The 19,353-nt window shown below is 39.5% G+C and overlaps 1 protein-coding gene across 1 annotated transcript in view; it reads left to right on the forward strand.

The window, feature by feature from the left end:
* The window catches only part of LOC126474580 (protein glass-like), a gene marked incomplete at its 3' end in the record, with an annotated part of 151,919 nt that overhangs the window by 91,736 nt on the left and 40,830 nt on the right, over window positions 1-19,353 (forward strand). Inside the window, exons 3-4 of the mRNA XM_050102055.1 lie at window positions 6,793-6,900; window positions 17,626-17,902. Coding sequence (XP_049958012.1) covers window positions 6,793-6,900; window positions 17,626-17,902 — 385 coding nt within the window. The remainder of the gene's footprint in view (window positions 1-6,792; window positions 6,901-17,625; window positions 17,903-19,353) is intronic.

Below are 19,353 nucleotides of genomic sequence, written 5' to 3' on the forward strand. Positions count from 1 at the left end.
CTGCAATAAACAAGTATGGACAGATGTAAGTCCACGTGGAAGCCAGGCACCAGGTACACTTCAGCGTCCATGCATGGGCAAGAATTGTATGTGACTCATACAGTCACATTATGTATCAGACTGGTTGTATTTATCCATAATTTCCTGCGCAACAAATTACCTGAGCTATTGGGTAACAATATTCTTACAGGAAAACAACAGATGTGGTTTACGCAGGCTGGGACACCATCCCATTTACTACACCTCGTTCAATAGTATCCAAACAAACGGTTAAGGAGCGATGGTTTGGTTGAGGCAGTCCATGGCCTTTACATGACTTCTCGTTCACCCCATTTTCCTCAGATTTCTGGTTATTGGAACTTTCAAAGAAATTGCTCTATTTCACTAGCATCGTCATCCTATACTTGTATATGATCAAATCATAGGGATGCCAGATTTGTGTGTAGGAGTTCATGCTTGTTTGAGAAGGAGATCCGAGACTTGTATAAGAATGGGCGATAATTTTAATCTAATGGAGCACATCTTGTAGTGTCAACTGATACGTGGCTGTCATAGGAAAGGATACTCGTAGTCCAAGTAATTGTTTCAGGACATAAGCTGATTCAAAACGTCATAATCAATGCCTGTCGCAAGACTGAATGCTGTCTGCAGTCATTGCAGGCACCTGACACCGTAAGGGAAATACGCTGTCCAGTCACATTAACGTCAAAAGCCTGAATAGCCACCTTTTGCGGTGCAGACCGCTGCGTGGATCCACAGTTTCTCTATTGTGTTTAAATTCGGGGAGTTTGGTGGCCGGAGGATTACTTTAAATTCATCCTGGTGCTCTTAGAAACACGCACACACACTGCGAAATGTGTGACATTTTGCAGTGTCCTGCTGATAGATATCATCGCGGGAGGGAGAAACAAACTGCGTGTAGGGATGGAAGTAGTGACCAAGGTACAGAGGCACGCTTTCCTTGATCCACTGTGCCTTCCAGAATGACAAGATCACCCAGGGACTGCCGCAGGCCATTGCCCAGACCATAAAGCTACCTCCTCAGACTCAGACTCTCCCAACGAGTATTGTGATTGTTGCAGTGTGTTTGCTTTCAGACGCTTCACGCTTTACGTGCCAACAGTCATCTGTCGAAAGGAACATAAACATTTATCTGGAAAGGCCACCTGTGCGCACTTAATGGAAGTCGAGTTGCGATATTGGCGTGGAAATTCCAGCTTTCATCACCGCTGAACAACACTCAGCATAGGTACACGAACGAAGCGCTTCCTGCGGAGGCGCTCATACGCATCAATGTTTGGTGAATGGTCGTTGACGAAACACAGTTGGTACCCCTTGGTTCATCAGTGCGGTCAGTAACTCAACACTTGCACATCTATTTGCACTTACACCCCTGCAGCCATCGTTCACCCATGTCATCTATGGCAAGGTGCTGCCTCACAGTTGCCTCGGCACCGATTTTAATAATGACATTTTGCCAAGCATGGTATACTTAAACCACAGCGGTGTAAGAAACTGTTATGTTTGATGAGTAACAAGTTATCTTCAGAAACAATAATTATACTCAACTTTAAGTTTTTCATTTATAGAACAGAGTACGAATAAAATAGTATATTTGAAGTTTCCAATCACAATATTGTAAGTACAAGACGATTTTAAGATAATATACACATTAAGCTTTCAAAATATATTCAAAAGTCAAAATTTCGGTACGGTGTCTGATAATAACAATAGATGAACTACATTGTGTAGCCAGGGTGCTTTGCCAGGCACATGGTATCCCCACCAATAAGTGCCATTACGCCCTCCTACCCCGAGTTAATATGTCTGTTTAAAGATTTTTCTTTTTCCACTTGTCAAATATAAAATTTCAGAGAACAATCTTCAGATTTTTTACGTAGGGTTTCAATGCTGCAGTGGTTCTCTAACCAAGCAGTTTTTCGGATGTTCGCTAGACCAACAAGAAGCATTTTGATTAGGGTCTTCTATATCTTCAAAAAGTATAGTATAAATACGAAAGAATATCTTTAATTCTGAGTAACTGCCTTTGATCCCTTATGTGATCGTCAACCTTTACCTGACTCATCTTTACTTAATTCTCAAGTCTTTTCTTTCTAGCCTTCATAACATTTTTGGCTATTTATTCCTTTTTTAGGCAGACATAGATGTACAAACAGAAAAATGAATAAGTTCATTAAAATATTGTAGAGTTCCTGTGACACATTATCTCTAATGGACAGGAATCTGTAGAAGAATGTTCTAGACTTTCTATCACATCTTCAAAGTCTCAAACATGTTCAGTTCAAGATGGATGTTTCTGCTACAGTAGATTTCACATAAGATCTCTATTTCTCTCATGTACTTCTCTGCTGGATTACCATATAGGGTTGTAGACTGAGATCAGGATATCCTGTCAGTGAAGAATTTACAAGTGTTGGAGATAAATGGTGAGCCATTGTCAGATAGGAAAACCTTTTAATACATTTTGACAACACATCTGCTGTAAATAGGATGAAACTGAATTCACCTTTTGAACTCTGGAGTGGGTCATATAGATGGAAGACGACGAGGCTCGTGTGTTTGACAGGAATTATGTTTTACATTAGCCACTGACAAGTTTGTTTCCTCACTTTGACTCTCTGACATTTATAACATTATCAACGTACTTTGTTATCTATTTGATAATGCTCTAAAAGTACACATTCTCCTACGCATTCTCCTGCAGCTTTCATAAACACTTTCGTATGACACAATGACCATAACTATCATGGGTGTAGGTTAAAAGTTGTTTTTGGTAAAGTACCCTGGCAAACATAGCTTCCGAGAGTCAGTCTAGGTGAGTTCTTCTAAAGAAGATGTTTTGTGAATATTTATAAAACGAACTACTTTGTCTTCACCTGCTGTTAGAGTCATGATTTTGGTTTCTGTGAGTGCAAGTACAGAATGCTTTACTAGATTTTTTTGTCTCTTACACGTGCTTACACGTGTCTTATACATACACTTAAATTCCTTTTCATTTTCAGTCTCAAGTAAACTCTGATCTGCTCCTACAGGTGATTCTGAGAGGGCATTGGCTACCTTGTTTTCAGAACCTTTGACATATTTTATATCATAATCGAACTGTTGGAGGAACATGGCTCACCTTGTTAAGTAATTATGAGGTCTGCATTCTTGTATATAACTTGTTGCCTTGTGGTCAGAATAGACTGTCACCTTATGCCATGTCAAATAGCTTTTAAACTTACTAAAGATCCAGTGTACAACAAGTAATTCCTTTTCCATCAATGTATACATTCTCTCATGTTTGAGCAACATTATACTGGAAAAGACGATAGAATAATGTTGTGGTCCTCCATTCTCTACACTTAATTGGAATAGACTGGCCCCCTAGTCTGTTATCGGAAAAGTAGCATTATAAACAGAAAGTTAAACAAAGACAGAAAATCACAATTATTTGTGGTTCGTTTTATTTTGTCAGAAGATTCTTCACAATTCCAGTTCCACTGACAGATGACGTTCTTTCTTGAAACATTACTTAAACATGGAACATTCATATATTGTCCGTTTACGTTTGTTAGGTAGAAACCACTTAATCCGAAAAAGGACTTTAGTTGTTTACAGTTTCTAGGAGCAGAAAATTCGGAAATAACGTTACCTTCTTTTGAGCCAGGTAGAATATCTTCCAGAGGTATATACTGTTCCAGAATTTTCTAGGGTCGAAGTTCCTCCTTGTTTAAGTCTATGAAAGATCTCTATTATGAGCCAGTAATAGTCTTCCCAGTTCTGACTGCATGCAAGGATATCATCTAGGTAAATGGTTAATTTAGACAACTCTTGTCCTGACACATAATCCAAGACTCTAGTAAACTTGTCTAGTGAAAGAGTCAGCCCATGTCGAATAGCTTTATACTGGTAACATTTTACATTGTGCGTGAAAACTGCGTACTTTCTTAACTTAGTGGCTAAAGGTATTTGGTAAAACCCTACAGTCATTAATTTTATACACCAAAATTTATGAAGTAATTCATTGATGTTCGATTTTCTAATTGGATACTCTTATTTAGATGTCTGGAGTCTAACATCAGTGTGACTCCATCATCGCACTTAGTAGATGCAGCTACTGGATTGTTGTATTCACTGTTACTTGCTTCTATAATGCCAAAGCTCTTAAGTTTATTCAATTCTATGGCAACAGCAGGTCTTTTTGCAATAGGTATTCTGTATGGTCTAAGGAATAGTGGTTTATGAGGCCTTAATTTTAGCATACACTCAGATTTTTTCATGATATAATGACCATTGCTAAATATATGCCAATACTTCCATTTTAATGATTTAAAAGTGTTTCTTTGTACTTCATCTAGTCCATTAGCTAGAGACACCTTCTTCTCAATTAATTTCTTGAAATGTTCACCTTCTCTTCTTCTCTACTTATAGTTCTTGCTTATGTGATCTCTTTGATTTGCACAGCACAAGTTATTAATTATTTCTTCTAAGCATACACTACTCCCTTCTAGGAATTTTTCTTGAGTTACATTAAAACCTTGGCTAATGATGTAAAAAGATTTCTCTCTCCGATTCAACAGTGCATTTACTTTACATAACGAATCACTACAAGAATGTTCGATGATATTAAGAATAATAAGAAAACAATGGTTAAATAGTGCCTCACTGACTTCAGATGTTGTCATTGCTTGCTGTAAGAATTGAAGTAAGTTTTTGAATAAGCACACTCTTGTAATAATTGTACTTGTTTTTGAATGTTAGAAACAGTCTATTATTGAAAGTTCGCTATTAATTTTGCTAAGTTATTTGGAAATGAGCCACTATAGCCTGAAACCATATAATTTATTTACACGTTTGCTCCAATACGTCTTCAAAACTTAGTTCCCTATTACTCTCAGTTTGACCTTCCTTGCTTTTTCTGATCCATCCTGGCGTATCTTACTTGCTCTACACATGAGTGATCAGGTGCAACAGTTTCCGATGTTGCTTGATATGCTTCTTCCTCAACTTCATTCACAGATTCCTGTTTATTGTCTACTAAAGACACTCATAGATAACCCATCTCAAAATGTTTGACTGATACTACTTTCGTAATTTCGGCTAAATGTTTACGGTAGCGAACACTGTTCACTAATGTAACAAAATGCAACACTGAAACGAAAACTATTGTTAGAAGAGTACTTAATTTGTATCACCCAAAACAGATGTCTAGAGTCCAATCTTACTGGAATTACAAACTCTATTACTGCAAGGTAATTGAATGGGGCCAAACTTAAATATTAATGCTTATTTTTAGTTGCGATGTTTTCTTCAGAGGTGAAAAGTTGTGCAGTTTGTTCCTAGGTGAAAAGTTGTGTTGTTTGTTCCTAGGTCCTCGAATTTGCGTAGAAAAGTTTAATTCCCTTAGTTGCGTCGCAAACAAGATCATAGGCTCGGTAAATTTTGAAATGTCTCTATTTATTAATTGGTAGAAAAATCTTTACGCTGTGTAGTACGCTGCACAGTCTTCGACAGAGTTGCACAGTATGTAAACCACAGAGAACTTCACAACTATGCATTTATGTCCTTACTTTAGGACATCGATATCACACGTAATATTCGCATCAGAAATGACTGAAGTCTTTTACAAACTACCAGTACTAAAATATCAACTACAATGTGATTTCCTTGCACCAGAGTCTATTAGGAAACAATGTTAGTGTTAAAAATAGGACAGATATGAATGATTATTTTAAATAACATATATATTGGTGAATTGGCGATTAACTATAGAAATATGTTTTTGCTATTTTTGTTGTTAAAAACGAGGTAATTTGTCTAGATTGTGAATTTTTCATCTCCTCCTCAAAAGATGAATTTTAGAGTCAATTTTCTTTGTTAATTATTTCAACCATTTGAAGATGTAATTTTGTTTTTGTTGTTAAAATCAGAAAACGTTTGGGGTTTAAAACTGAGAATTAGGATGCAGTTTAATTACTTCTTATTTCAGTAAATCCCCAGTCTAGGAAGTTTGAGAAAATGCAGAATGTTTTCCGGATTCTCCACCACATAATCTTTCCAGCGAGATATAAGTCATTGAAAAGATAATTACTTATTGAAATACGAAATTTAGTAAATTATGTGTTCCATGAATATGTGTATCTTACATTATGTGACAGTTTTGAATGTTATTTACGCGTTGTAGTCAATAAGCGGCTCTACTGAATATCTTTGGGCTTTATTGCCTTGTTATTCGTTAGTATTGCTTTAATGCGCCTTTTCAACTGTGGCGGTAATTTTGCTTGTAACCCATTATTGCTGATCGGAAGAAAATAATTCAGCTGATATGCTGTTTGGTACACGTATCACAAGCGAAAGTCAGAAGGTTGTAAGTCTAATCATAAGGCTTAAATTATAGTATTAATATGTCTACTGAAATGGTTAATATCCCGCTCCTTGCGGTTTGATGCTTAGTAACCTATCTGGTGTAAAGTGAATTGACCGATCCATGCGTAAGGTGGTATACCCGTCAGCCTAGGATCATTACCAAGTTCAGTTGGGAGATAGAGAAGATTCAAGACGAGCAGTACATTTCGTCGTAGGTTGAGGCCGTTGTCAAGGACTGAGATGGAGATATACGGTACTAGGATGAGGTTACTTGAGCGTGACTAATTTCTTGTCCAATGAGATTAGTCTTTCAAGGTGTACCCTCCACCACACACTGTAAGGCTGCTTTCGGGTTATATAGATGCTAATGTAGATGTAGGAGGAATACTCACGACCCCTACTGAGAGCACTGTGGTTCCGCAGGACGGAGAAGCAGCCGCATGACATGGCGGACGTGCTGCTGTCGCTGAAGCACGCCGTTGTGCACCCGGGACAGGTGGGCGGCGGCCCGCTGTCGCCGGGGCTGCCCGCGCCGCCCACCTCCACCGCCTCCGCCGCCGCCGCCGCCTACCAGGGCGCCAGTCTCTCCTACACCGTACACCCACACCAGGTAAGTCGCCTGTGTGATCTAGGGCCAAGTACACTGGCTAGTCTCACTACTATTAGCACCTCTTTGATCTGTGGTACCCCCAACTATTCTGAGAGCGATTCCCCTGAATGTGGTCACATTTCAACCAATGTCCCCAAACGAATTAAGAAAGAAACACGCCTACATTTAATGTGACGAAAACACAGTTTTCTAGAAATATTGTTACAGGTCCTAATTAATTCTTCCTGTTGTTGTTGTAGTCTTCAGTCCAAAGACTCGTATGAGGCACTCTATCTGTGCTAGCTTCTTCATCTCTGCGTAACGTGCATGACCTACATCCAGACGAAACCTTCACTCTTGTCAGGTTTTGGTTTCTGTCTGAAATTTTTACATCCAGACGTCCCTCCACTATCAAATAAAACAATTTCCTTATGCCTCGAGATGTGTCCTATCAACCGATCCACTTTTTAATGAAGTTGTGCCGTAAATATCTTTTCGATTCTGTATGTCATTACTTATCCTACCTAGTCATCTAATCTTCATAATTCTTCTGCAATACAACAGTCTAAAAGCTATTCCATTCGGTTCAAAATGGCTCTGAGCACTACGGGACTTAACTTCTGAGGTCATCAGTCCCCTAGAACTTAGAACTACTTAAACTTAACTAACCTAAGAACATCACACACATCCATGCCCGAGGCAGGATTTGAACCTGCGACCGCAGCGGTCGCGCGGTTCCAGACTGTAGCCCCTAGAACCGCTCGGCCACTCCGGCTGGCTATTCCATTCGAGAGTGCTTATCGTCCACGTTTCAAGTCTGTACAATGCTTTACGCCAAACATATAGTTTCAGAAAGGATTTAGTAGTACTTAATTTCATATTCGATGGAAACAGTTTTCGCTATTGTCAATCTGTATTTTATGTCCTACCAACATCAGCCATCAGATAATTTACTGCCCAAATAACAAAAGTCATACATCGCTTTTAGTGTCTCTTGTCCTAATCTAATTCCCTCAGCATCACCTCATTTATTTCGCTTGCTTTCCATTACCCTTGTTTTACTTGATATATCAAGACACAATAAATTCCATTCAGTTGGTCTCCCTGGCCCTTTGGCGACTCTGACCCAATTACAGCGTCATCGGTAAATTTCCAAGTATTACATGAGGGATAGGCTACAATCTTATTTTACTCCTTTCTCAACTGCTGTTTGCCGTTAGGACCCTACGAATTCTATAACTGCGGTCTGGTTTCTGTGCAAGTTGTAAATGTCTTTCGATATTGTCTTTCGTGATCCACAACAAGCGACCGATACATATCGTTAAGTCATACTCCAAGTTCATTCATTTCCTCGCTCATATTTTCATTACTGCATTGCACCAAAAATCTTTCATACCTGAAAGTTGTGACGAAATGAATTGAAGATGTTAGGGTTTCTCCAATAAAAATTAAATGCTTGTCAGTGACTGCTCTTGCTAGTTATGTCTTATCAGAATCTGTTTCTAATGTGTTGCCACGGCGTCAAGGCGTTTGACATTGCTTTCAATTTCACTATCTGAAAATAGCCTTTGTTCACTGAAAATGGTGTCGTGGATCACGAATTTATAGTAATTTTCTAAAACAAGAAAACAGTTGTAAGTAGAAATAATAATTGATTTTGAGTGAAAGCACTTGTCCTGAGTGTAGCCTCGTACGGAAGTGAAACGTGACTAAAGGAGAACAAAAGCTTTTAAAATGTGATGCTTTAGAGGAATGTAAAAGTGTACCTGGGTCGATGGGTAGTGAAAAAGTACTGAATAGGAAAAACAAATCTGGACTAAAAGGTGGAATTCGTTCATACGAGAACGCATCTTGAGGCACTAGGGATTCGTGAATTTGAGAATGGAGGATAAATCTGGGGGTAATTAGAGACCAGGGCTTTGGCCACAATAAAAAGGTTGAAATGGATCTAGGGTGCACTATTTGTGCAAACATGAAGTGAATTTGCACTTGACTGACTAGCGTGGTTAGCTGCATCAGTTCTGCCATTGGACTGAAGACCACAATAACAAGAGCAGTTACAACATCGTATATTCAGTATTATGATTGGATGGACAGAACAAAATTAATAATAAAAATGTACTGGGACACTTTTAGTAAAGTGCATAGGATTTTGGAAACCGAACTTCCAGTGTACCCAAAAAGGTTTATAAACAGTATGTATCAGTAGTTTTGACTGGTGACAGTGAGACATGAACGTTTAAGGCGAAAACCACACGAAAATATTGGTTATTAGTAAAAAATGGTGAGATTCATTTTCGAAGTTACTATTAAAAACAAATGTCTTGGGAACTGACTGCAGTCGAAGACATACTTATGATCTCACAGGTAATGAAATGGACGAATCTGATACATATAGCCAGACCAATAGAGCGAACATGGACCAAGGAATGTCGTTGATGAATTGCAAGACATAAGAAACGAGCGAGATGACGTCCTGAAGGACAGTGACGTTGCGACAGAAAACAGGGAGAGGCGACATAGACGCTTTTGAGTGGTAAAGTCTAAAGGAGGCTTTTAGCCTACAGTAGACAAGGATTTGTTATTTATGTTCCAGCAAAGTATTAGGTTATTAGGAAACTTTTAAATAATTTATTTTTAACCCCTCAGAAAATATATTTTAACACTCAGGGGAGTAATTACAGTCACTTTCGGAACCACATCGCAAATCGTAAAGATGTTGACAACAGAAGGTAGCTTACGGTATACTTCAATTGAAGACATTGGCCAAAGACGTATCTAAGGGAAGCTACACGAAGGTCATCCCGCATTCCACTTTTGTCTGCCATGGCTAAGGGTCATGATCTGGTCAAATTTCAAAACGGTGTTATTACCAGGTTTTCGCCAAGGGCAACGTGGGACACAGCGCCGATGTCTGGTTGGGCCAGCTATGGTGCTTGGAATGTAGTGGATTGCCAACTGCAAAATGAACAGTAACTTCTTTTATTCTCACAACCACCCCGCACGAAATGCGAGCAACCTTCTATGTTTTCAAGCTCCCAATGACATATACGGTATGTGATGTGCATTGATGAAACTAATTCATTGTTTGTTGCTGAATGCAGACTGTGTCGTTTTGTAAATTGTGTTGTAGAATCAGAAATTATTCAAGAGCTTAACCAAAATTATCCCTTGGCACCTTAAGGATGGAGACTCCTTGCGTTTCTTCCATGCAATCGACATTTTGATTCCCTTACCGGCCGGAGATAAAAATAAGTCCACGAAGAATATTAATTGATTTTCCATTCTACAATTCGACATATTCTTACCTGAAGAGGCTCTGCAACTATCAACAATAGCTAGACGTTCCAACAAGTGAGTGTGCAGTCGTGACAACTGTCGCAGTCTTTGATAAACACTTCTGTGCAACTTTCTTTTTGGGTCATCAGTTTCCTGACTGGACTGATGATGTCCATCGCGAATTCCTCTCATGTGCCAACCTCTTCACTTGAGAGTAGCACTTCCAACCTTTGCAGTATTTTCTGTATGTATTCCAGTCTCTGTCTTCCTCTACAGATTTTATCCTCTACAGCTCCCTCTAGTGCTATGGAAGTTATTCTCTGAAGTCTTAACTTATGTCTATCATCCTGTGCCTCCTTTATTTCAGTGTTTTTCATGTATTCGCTTCCCTCACCGATTGTGCGGAGAACCTCCTCATTCGTTACCTTGACAGTCCACCTAATTTTCAACGTTCTTCTGTAGCGTCACATCTCAAATGCTTCGATTCTCTTCTGTTCCGGTTTTTTCACAGTCCGTGTTTCACAACCATACGATGCTGTGCTCGAAACGTGCGTTCTCAGAAACTTTTTCCTCAGATTATGGCCTATGTTTGATATTAGTAGACATCTCTTGGCCGGGAATACCCTCTTCGTCCTGGCTAGTCTGCTTTTTATTTCCTCCTTGTTCTGTCAGTCGTGGGTTATTTTGCTGCATAGGTAACTTCGTCTACTTCGTGACCACCAGGCTTGATGTTTCTCATTGTTCTCATTTCTGCTACTTCTCAGTACTTTCTCCATTCTTCGATTTACACTCAATCAGTATTTTGTATTTGTTAGACTGTTCATTCCTTCAGAGGAACCTGCAATTTTTCTTCACTTTTATTGGGGATAGCGATGTCATCAGCAAATCTGATCACTGATATCCGTTCACCTTGAATTTCAATTCTACTCTTGAACTTTTCTTTTATTCCCGTCATTGTTTCTTCGAGCAGTAAGAGCGGTAGACTACATGCCTGTCCTACGCCCTTTTTAATCCGAGCACTTTATTCTTGGTCTTCCAGTCGTATTGTTCCGTCTTGGCTCTTATACATATTGTATATTGCCCTTCTTCCCATATAACTTACCTCTATTTTTCTCATAATTTAGAACATCTTACACCATTTTAGGCTGTCGAACGCTTTTTCCAGGTCGACAAATCCTATGAACGTGTCTTGAGTTTTCTTTAGTCTTGCTTCCATTATCAACCACAATGTCAGTAATGCCTCTCTGGTGCCTTTAACTACCCTAAAAAGAAACTGATTGTCATATGACACATCGATTCTTCTGTATATCTGTATATTATTCTTTTCATAAACTTGGATACATGAGCTGTTAGGTTTATAGTGCGATAATTTTCGCACTTTTTGCTTTTGCAAGCTTCGAAATTGTGTGGATAATGTTTTCTGAAAGCCTGGTGGTAGATCTCCAGTCTCTTACAGTCTCCACACCAACGTGAACAGTCGTTTTGTTGCCACTGCTCCCAGTGACTTTAGAAATTCTGATCGGGTGTCATCCATCCCTTCTGCCTTATTTGGTCTTAAGTCTGTAAAATTCTGGTTTTAATACTGGATCACCTATCTCCTCGCTGTCGACTCCTGTTATTCCTTCTGTCTCGTCATAAGTCAAGTTCTTTTGCTCATAGAGGCCTTCAGTTTACTCTTCCCAACTTTCCGCTCTCTCTTCTGCAGTTGACACTGGAATTCCCGTTGTGATCTTTGGGTTACTGTCTTTGCTTTTAATTTCACCGAGGTTTGTTTTGACTTTTCTATGTTCTGAGTCAGTCCTTCCAACAAGCATTCATTTTCGATTTCTTCACATTTTTAATGCAGGCGCTTAGCCTTAGCTTCCCTACAATTCCTATTTATTTCAGTCCTAAGCGGCTCGTAGTTCTGTATTCCTGAATTTCCCTGAACATTTATTCTTGCTGAGTAGTTATTAAACTTAAGCCTACTCTTCATAATTACTAAATTGTGATGTGAGTCTATATTTGCACCTGGATACCCCTAACAATACATCTGATTCCGAAATCTCTGATCGCGATGTAACCCAACTGAAATTTTACCTTATATTTCGTCCTTTTCCAGATATATCTCTTTCTCTTGCGATTACGTAACGAAGTATTTGTTGTGGAGCTGATTTAGTCTCTTTCTTTTCTCGTTCCTAGTATCAAGTCCATTTTCTTCCGTAACCATTGCTTTTAATCCTTCCCTTGAAACCACTTTCCAGTTCTCCATAACTATTAGATTTTTATCTCCCGTTACGCACTTAATTTCCCGTTCAATAGACTCATATACATTCTCTATCTCTTCACCGTCTGCTTACGACGGTGGCATGTATACCTGAAATATTGTTGCCGGTGATGGTTTGCTGTCAGTTATGATGGGAACAAACATATCATTGAATTGTTCACAGTAACTCTTTGGCCTTCGTTCTCATTCATAACTACTGCCGTTACACCATTTTTTCCTGCTGTTGATATTAGCCTATATTCATCTGACTAGAAATCCTTGTCTCCATTCAATTTCACTTCAGTGACCCTACCGTATCTAGACTGAGCCTTAGCATTTCCCTTTTGAGATTTCTTTCTGACATTCCATGCCCCGACTCGTAGAACGTTATCCTTTCGTTGCTTATTCTGTCCTTCTCTCATGGTCACCTCCCACTCCCGGAGATCCGAACGGAGGACTAGTCAGGAATCTTTTGCGGATGAATAGATCATCATGACACTTTTTCAATTACAGGCACGTGTCTTGTGGATACACATTATGTGTCTTTAATTCAGTGGTTGCAATTGCGCTCTACATCCTCATTCCATTGCTCATTGGTGATTCTTCCTTCTTTTAGGGGCAGATTCCCACGTCAGGGGCAATACAGTCCACTGAATCTCTGTCCGCTGCTCCGTCCTCATTGTCAAAGCCATTTTCAGAACGATGGTGACTCTTTACGCTGGAAATCTTCGGCCGCCATTGCTGATGATTTTGATTCACGATTTAATCAGCGGGGAGTTGGGAAGCCGGGACCTTGGACGTTCTGATTAGTAGTGAAAGACGCCAACCCTAGTACATGGCTGACCTATTTAAGCTCTTTTAAACAAGAGGTGTAGTGAAATAAGTATGTAAAAACGACAATAGAAGCGGTGATATTCCCGAGCGCGGAATGAAGAATTTGGACTCTCGAAACATTTCTATTGGAGGCCACTTCTGAGGTAGGACGTACTCATTTACTTCTTAATCCTCCTAAGGGAAGGAATTCCATGGGAGTGTGGTACTACACATGATGTTATAAATAACGTAACATTAAATAAAAATTAATCACAGACCACCAGCAGGAAGGAAAAATTCAGATCACCTCATGATATCTTACGAAATAATGATAAATGATATGCTCGGCATCGGGCTTTTCAGTGATTAATGACAAATTACATGAATGGTGTCGGCATTAGTCGATAGAAACATGTTGGAAGAAAATATGGCGAATTGACGTAGCGAAAGACTTTATTACGGGTGGATTAGTAAGGTTAGCAAATTAGAGCCGACCCGGAAGATTTTTACGGTTTTGTTGAGAAATAAGTATCCCCTACATGTGGTGTCCGAGGTTTTGTGATTCTAAGCAATGGTTATCTCGATTTCTGATGATCATTTCCGTGTTTATTTGCTACGACATGCGGAAAATACTTTTCGAATCACTTTTATTTTGAGATCCCTATATTTTTGAATCTGCAACTTCGGTGAACTCTTGACATGACTCCGACATTTTTGTTTTTGCATATAGAATATAAGATTTAAAAAATTACAAGATAGTATTATGATATTATACTTTTATTCGTCGTCAGATGTGCGTATTATAATAACAAAAATCGTAAAACACACGGAGCAAATAAAATGAAGTTCGCAGTGGTAAATTCTACTGCGCGAATAGAATTTATATTAAATTTGAGAAAATGGACCACAATAGAGAGTTCATGCAGTTTCCTGCAAATTAAAATCTTACAGGATGTTTGTCTGGTGAAGCGTTCGCAATGCTTTGTATGGTCCTTCTGCCGCGTCCAGTCAGCCTTTTGCCTGCCCAGCGTCTTTCTTGTCGTGGCCAACAGAAAATTGTTTCTTGGTGCTCTTAGATTGTTTTGCTCTGTTCGGCAGAACCCAGGAGAATATGGAACTGCTTTCGTCTTCTGCCAGAAAGATTTTATTGATGTGAATAGCCCAGCTGTAAGAATACATTTGCGAAAAACTATTAAGAGAATTTTGAGAACAGGCAATTGCAGCTGACTGAAGAATGATTCTGCTGGCTCCAGCGCACATTTCGAGTAAGAACTCGAAGGCAAGATAATATGAATTAGAGGTCGTATGGAGGCATATAGACAATCGTTTTCTGTCGTGCCATTTGCGAATGGAATAGGAAAGAAAATGACTAGTAGTGGCGCATGGTACTCTCTCCATACACTACACGGTGGTTTGCGGAGTGTGTATGTAAATATAGATGTAGAATATCAGAAGGTCCCATTCAGTTGCTGCCATACGCGAAAGTCTCTTCAGATGGTAGCTGACGGGAAACTCATCTGTGTAATAGCTCGCAACTCAAATACACGAGGAAGCAAAAGGCCCGATGCTACCGTAACAATTCGATACAGAACATCGAGAACCTTTTTCACTGGGTGACTCATATACAGTTTTTAACAATTATGGAAAGCACTGTGGTTAATTGGAACACTGGTATAATTTTATTTGTGCGTTTTTTATATAAATCTTACTCCCAATATCCTTTTTCTATTGTTAAAAAATATTCACAAATAGCATAAAAATCTTAAGCAAGTATTTTCGTTGAAATGCACGTTATTGTGCATTTGTTTACTTTGCAATACATAGAGGTATATCCATATTTTCTTGCATTAATTGCTTTTGTTAAGTAACATACAAATTTTCTGGAGTTATTAATGACATAGTTTTAGTACGTCGTGTCCCACAGTTTGAAGATACACTTTTCAGATTTTCGCCTCTAGCCGGCCTTACAACAGAAGTTTAATGTATTTTCTAATGGTGGCATTCCCTTTTTATGTTCTGCAGTCGTACTCGGGGATAACAAATATTACTCCGGAAAATTCATGTCTTTCTTTTTTAATGGGAAAACATTTTCCAAAGTACAAAATGGTTATGTACCCAGGGACGAACATTCGATTGAAATTTAAAAGCGTTGCAATCGAGAAAATACTGTCAGTACTAGGTTTTGTAGTCTATGTGTTACACTGCTGCTCTACTACACACCAATTACCAGTAAGTGAAATCAAATTAAGCAGACGTATTATGAAAACTCAGTTAGAAATTTAATGCTTTTTGAAATGGAAACTATAGGAAACTGACATATAATTTATATTTTTTAAAAAAAAAGATAAATTTGTTGAGACATTAAAGAGACGCACATTTTGTCCAAGCTTCACAGGTTCCGTGGTAAAAGACCGTTTTCTGTCTGCAGGTACAAGAGTTGCTAGACAGAAAGTACGGCATAACTGTCCACGTGTTACGTAATTAGTTCCAATAACTTACAGCAGTTTAATCAACATAAAATTTTGTACCTGAAGAGTTAAGAATGCATTCAAATGGTTCAAATGGCTCTGAGCACTATGGGACTGAACATCTATGGTCATCAGTCAACAATGCATTCCAAGTGGCATTAAGGGGACTGGTTCTTGAAAAATTTGTCAGTTTCACGGATAATGTAGTTCAAAGAATAAGATTCGTAAGCCCATGTAATGCTTACCGTCTTTTAAGAAACCTTCTGTGAACAATTTGATGTATGAACCACAGCTTTTCGTCTCACACATTTTTCTGAATTGTATTTTGTGCTGCATGTGAAATAAAACATGTTAATTATTTATGTAGAGCACAGATGCAGAAATCTAGAAAAAAAACAAAGTAGAAGCTCGACTTTTTCCTGTAAGTTGTTTACACTATTATGTTTAAAAAATGCTTTTAAAAATATGTTGCTGTCGTATATTATGGTTCGAACAAATTTTTAATGATGATTACCAAAATTCCATTAATTAGCTCATAGTTTTACTTTAAAAAGTCTTTAATCTTCAAATTTAAGTCATAAGAATAGTCTGCTTTCAGTTAAGTGTTTTAAAACAGTACGCAAAATTTCAGGCCTCAGTCTGTAGCAGTTTTTCACCATTGCGTACGAGAACATCGAAAAAGTGAACTTCCGGGAAATTAAGTTAAAGCTTGTTTCTATACCTTTTCAGCACAAAAATAACGAACTCCCGAAACATATTAATCTTGTTTCTGGTGTTGTTCTCCATCCCTTTTCTTTTTCAGACTACTTCTTCTTATTCTTGCTTCTCCGATGGCTTCCAACTCTAATTTCTCTGCTTTTAAGAGTCTTCAGCGGTCAATGGTAAATGAAGTTCTTTGCATATTTAGTCCACCAAGCGCTCCCATCAATTCCATAACCTTAAACGTTGACACTGACCATCACTGGAATATAGCAGAGCATCCAGCTCATCTATTTCCAAAGTACTTAGTCCTACGGGAACAGTTTTTTGTGTACGTTCCCATACACGGTTGTACAAGTTCTCATTTGGGTAGAGTTGATTTGGGGGGAAGAGACCAAACAGCGACGTCATCGGTTTCATTAGAGACTAAAAAGTCGTAAGAAACAAACAAGTGAAAACAAAACCCTTTTGTAGCAGAGCAGTCAGCGTGACATGGGGCTGTCGTGATGTGTGCAAAAACTTTTAAATTCCTTTAATTTTGGGGCTTTCTTCAGTACAGTCTCCTCGAAATAAACTATTTATTGTTCAGAAAACTAAGGAATTTTTAAGACAAAAATTTAAAAATCGGTTTTTTGACACTTATTCACGTACTAGTCCACTTAATATATTGTGTAGCACTTAAATGTGTAGAACGCGAAATATTTACAAATTCTGCACAACGAACAACCTCATGTTTAACAAAATGGTGGAAACCCCTTATGGATGTCCGATGTGCGCTTTCCTTTTTGTGGTTCTAAAATTAGTCACTAGACTGATATACCAAAAAACATCGTGTGTTCTTATATACTCTATCTACTAGGTCCAACATTCTCCCATACTCATTGAAAGCCTGCTTGTACCGTAAATAGGTACTGTAATGTATATCAGTTAACTGACGCAGCTCATTTGAATTATCATCACGCACGAGAAGGATAACTCAGCAGTTATGTTTGAATCACCGTAGCTGCCTTTGGTGGTTAAGTATTTTCTGTCAGTAGACAAAGTTTCGTTTCTAAGCTGCTCGTAATAAGATGTCCTCGACCTCATTACGAGAGTCACCTATTTTTAAAATTTTGATTTGTGAATCAGTGAGTCCCAGATGTGAGTTCTTCCTGTTGTTGCAGCGAGACAGTAACGAGAGGCGCGCGCCGTGTGCTCTGTCCTCAGGAAGCGTTTGACAGGTGCTGCCTGTTTTCACCGTCCGATGCAAGCTTTTCCTGCCGCCAGATGCTGTCGCCCGGCGGCGGCTACGGCGGCTCTCAGTTCTGCGAGCAGAACGGCTTCTGCCAGGCCACGCCGGCGCCGCAGCAGCACAATATGTTCCCCAGCATGAGCGTCAACGTCTCCATGAACATGACCATGCACGGCTACCCGCCGCCCGACAACATGGGCTGTTCACAGGTGAGACAGCAACCTCATCTCCAAACACTACCTAGTTGTGTTGCTTCCATGACGCCTAATGAAGGGGGCATACAGTGTACATTATATTTATTTAGGAGCACACGGACTGTTTTCATTTAATTCAGTTGTGTTTACCGTTTACAATGGCTCTGAGCACTATGGGACTTAACATCTATGGTCATCAGTCCCCTAGAACTTAGAACTACTTAAAACTAACTAACCTAAGGACAACACACAACACCCAGTCATGACGAGGCAGAGATACCGTTTACATTACTGTTGGTGAAAACTGGAACACCAAGAAGGAGACATATTATTAAAATAGAATTTATTTCACAGATTAGGTACATGAGAATGCACGAATGATCAGAATTACAAAACTATACATGCAATTTGAGAATGCAATTCAGTATGGAATGAGTCGGCTCATAATGCAGTCAGAGCCCTGGAGATCGTGGCACGGAATCAAAGAATGCCTGCATGTGCCGCTGAGGAGCACGCTGGCATACAGTTTGTAGGCGCATCCACGTATCAACGACAGTGTTTGTAGGAGGACCAAAACGAAGAAATTAGCGATCGATCATATCGCAAACATGTTTGATTGGCGATATTTCAGGCGAACGTGCAGACCAGGGAAGTAACTGTACCAGTCGTTTTTCTAAGGTTTGCACATTCCTTGAGATATGCGGCCAGACATTGTCCTGCTGGAATATGCCGTGTGGAGGAGTAGTGTCTCGGGCTTTAAAACGTCCCCAATGCAGCAGTTGCTGTTCAGATTGTCCTCAATACAGAGGAGGAGAGTTCGCGTGTTTTAGCCAAAGGAATCCGAAACCATCAGCTTGGCTTGTGTCCGCTATGCCGCTCAAAATGCAGCCTGCCCGACTGCGTTCTCCACGGCAGCGTGTAGTAAGTATGTAGTTACCAATGTAAGATAAGTTGAAGAGTATTCGTTCAAAAGCAATACAGTTTGACACCCAGCACGCCAGCGATGGCATTGACGTGGCTGAAGGGTTACTGGTTTTTGTTCTTTGGAAGCCGACGCAGTGGCTTGATTGTCTTCACACCAGCCTCAACATACGGCGTTGAACCATCAACGCAGACATGTCGACACGTGTTTCAGTGCGCCAACGTTAGGCTAATATTCTGGACGTAGCTGTTTTGTTGTTTACGATTGCGCGGTCGAAGCGGCGGTCATCTATCACGGTGATCGCGTTACGTTGCCCAGTACCTGCCCATCGCTGTCTATCACCTCTTCCTAACCACTGATTCCACACATGCGTCACGGTTGCACCAGCGTGCCGCGTTAGAACCGCACTGTCACGGTACGAAAAACCCTTTTCCCGGGGAGGAGTCATTCTGCCTCGTTCGAACTCAACCACATGCAGATACTGCACCCTTTGGTATTTACGAAAATTCAGTCACCAACTTTCTCTTGCGAATGCGAAAATATT

The sequence above is a fragment of the Schistocerca serialis genome, chromosome 4, assembly GCF_023864345.2.
Source record: "Schistocerca serialis cubense isolate TAMUIC-IGC-003099 chromosome 4, iqSchSeri2.2, whole genome shotgun sequence".
Lineage (NCBI taxonomy): Eukaryota > Metazoa > Arthropoda > Insecta > Orthoptera > Acrididae > Schistocerca > Schistocerca serialis.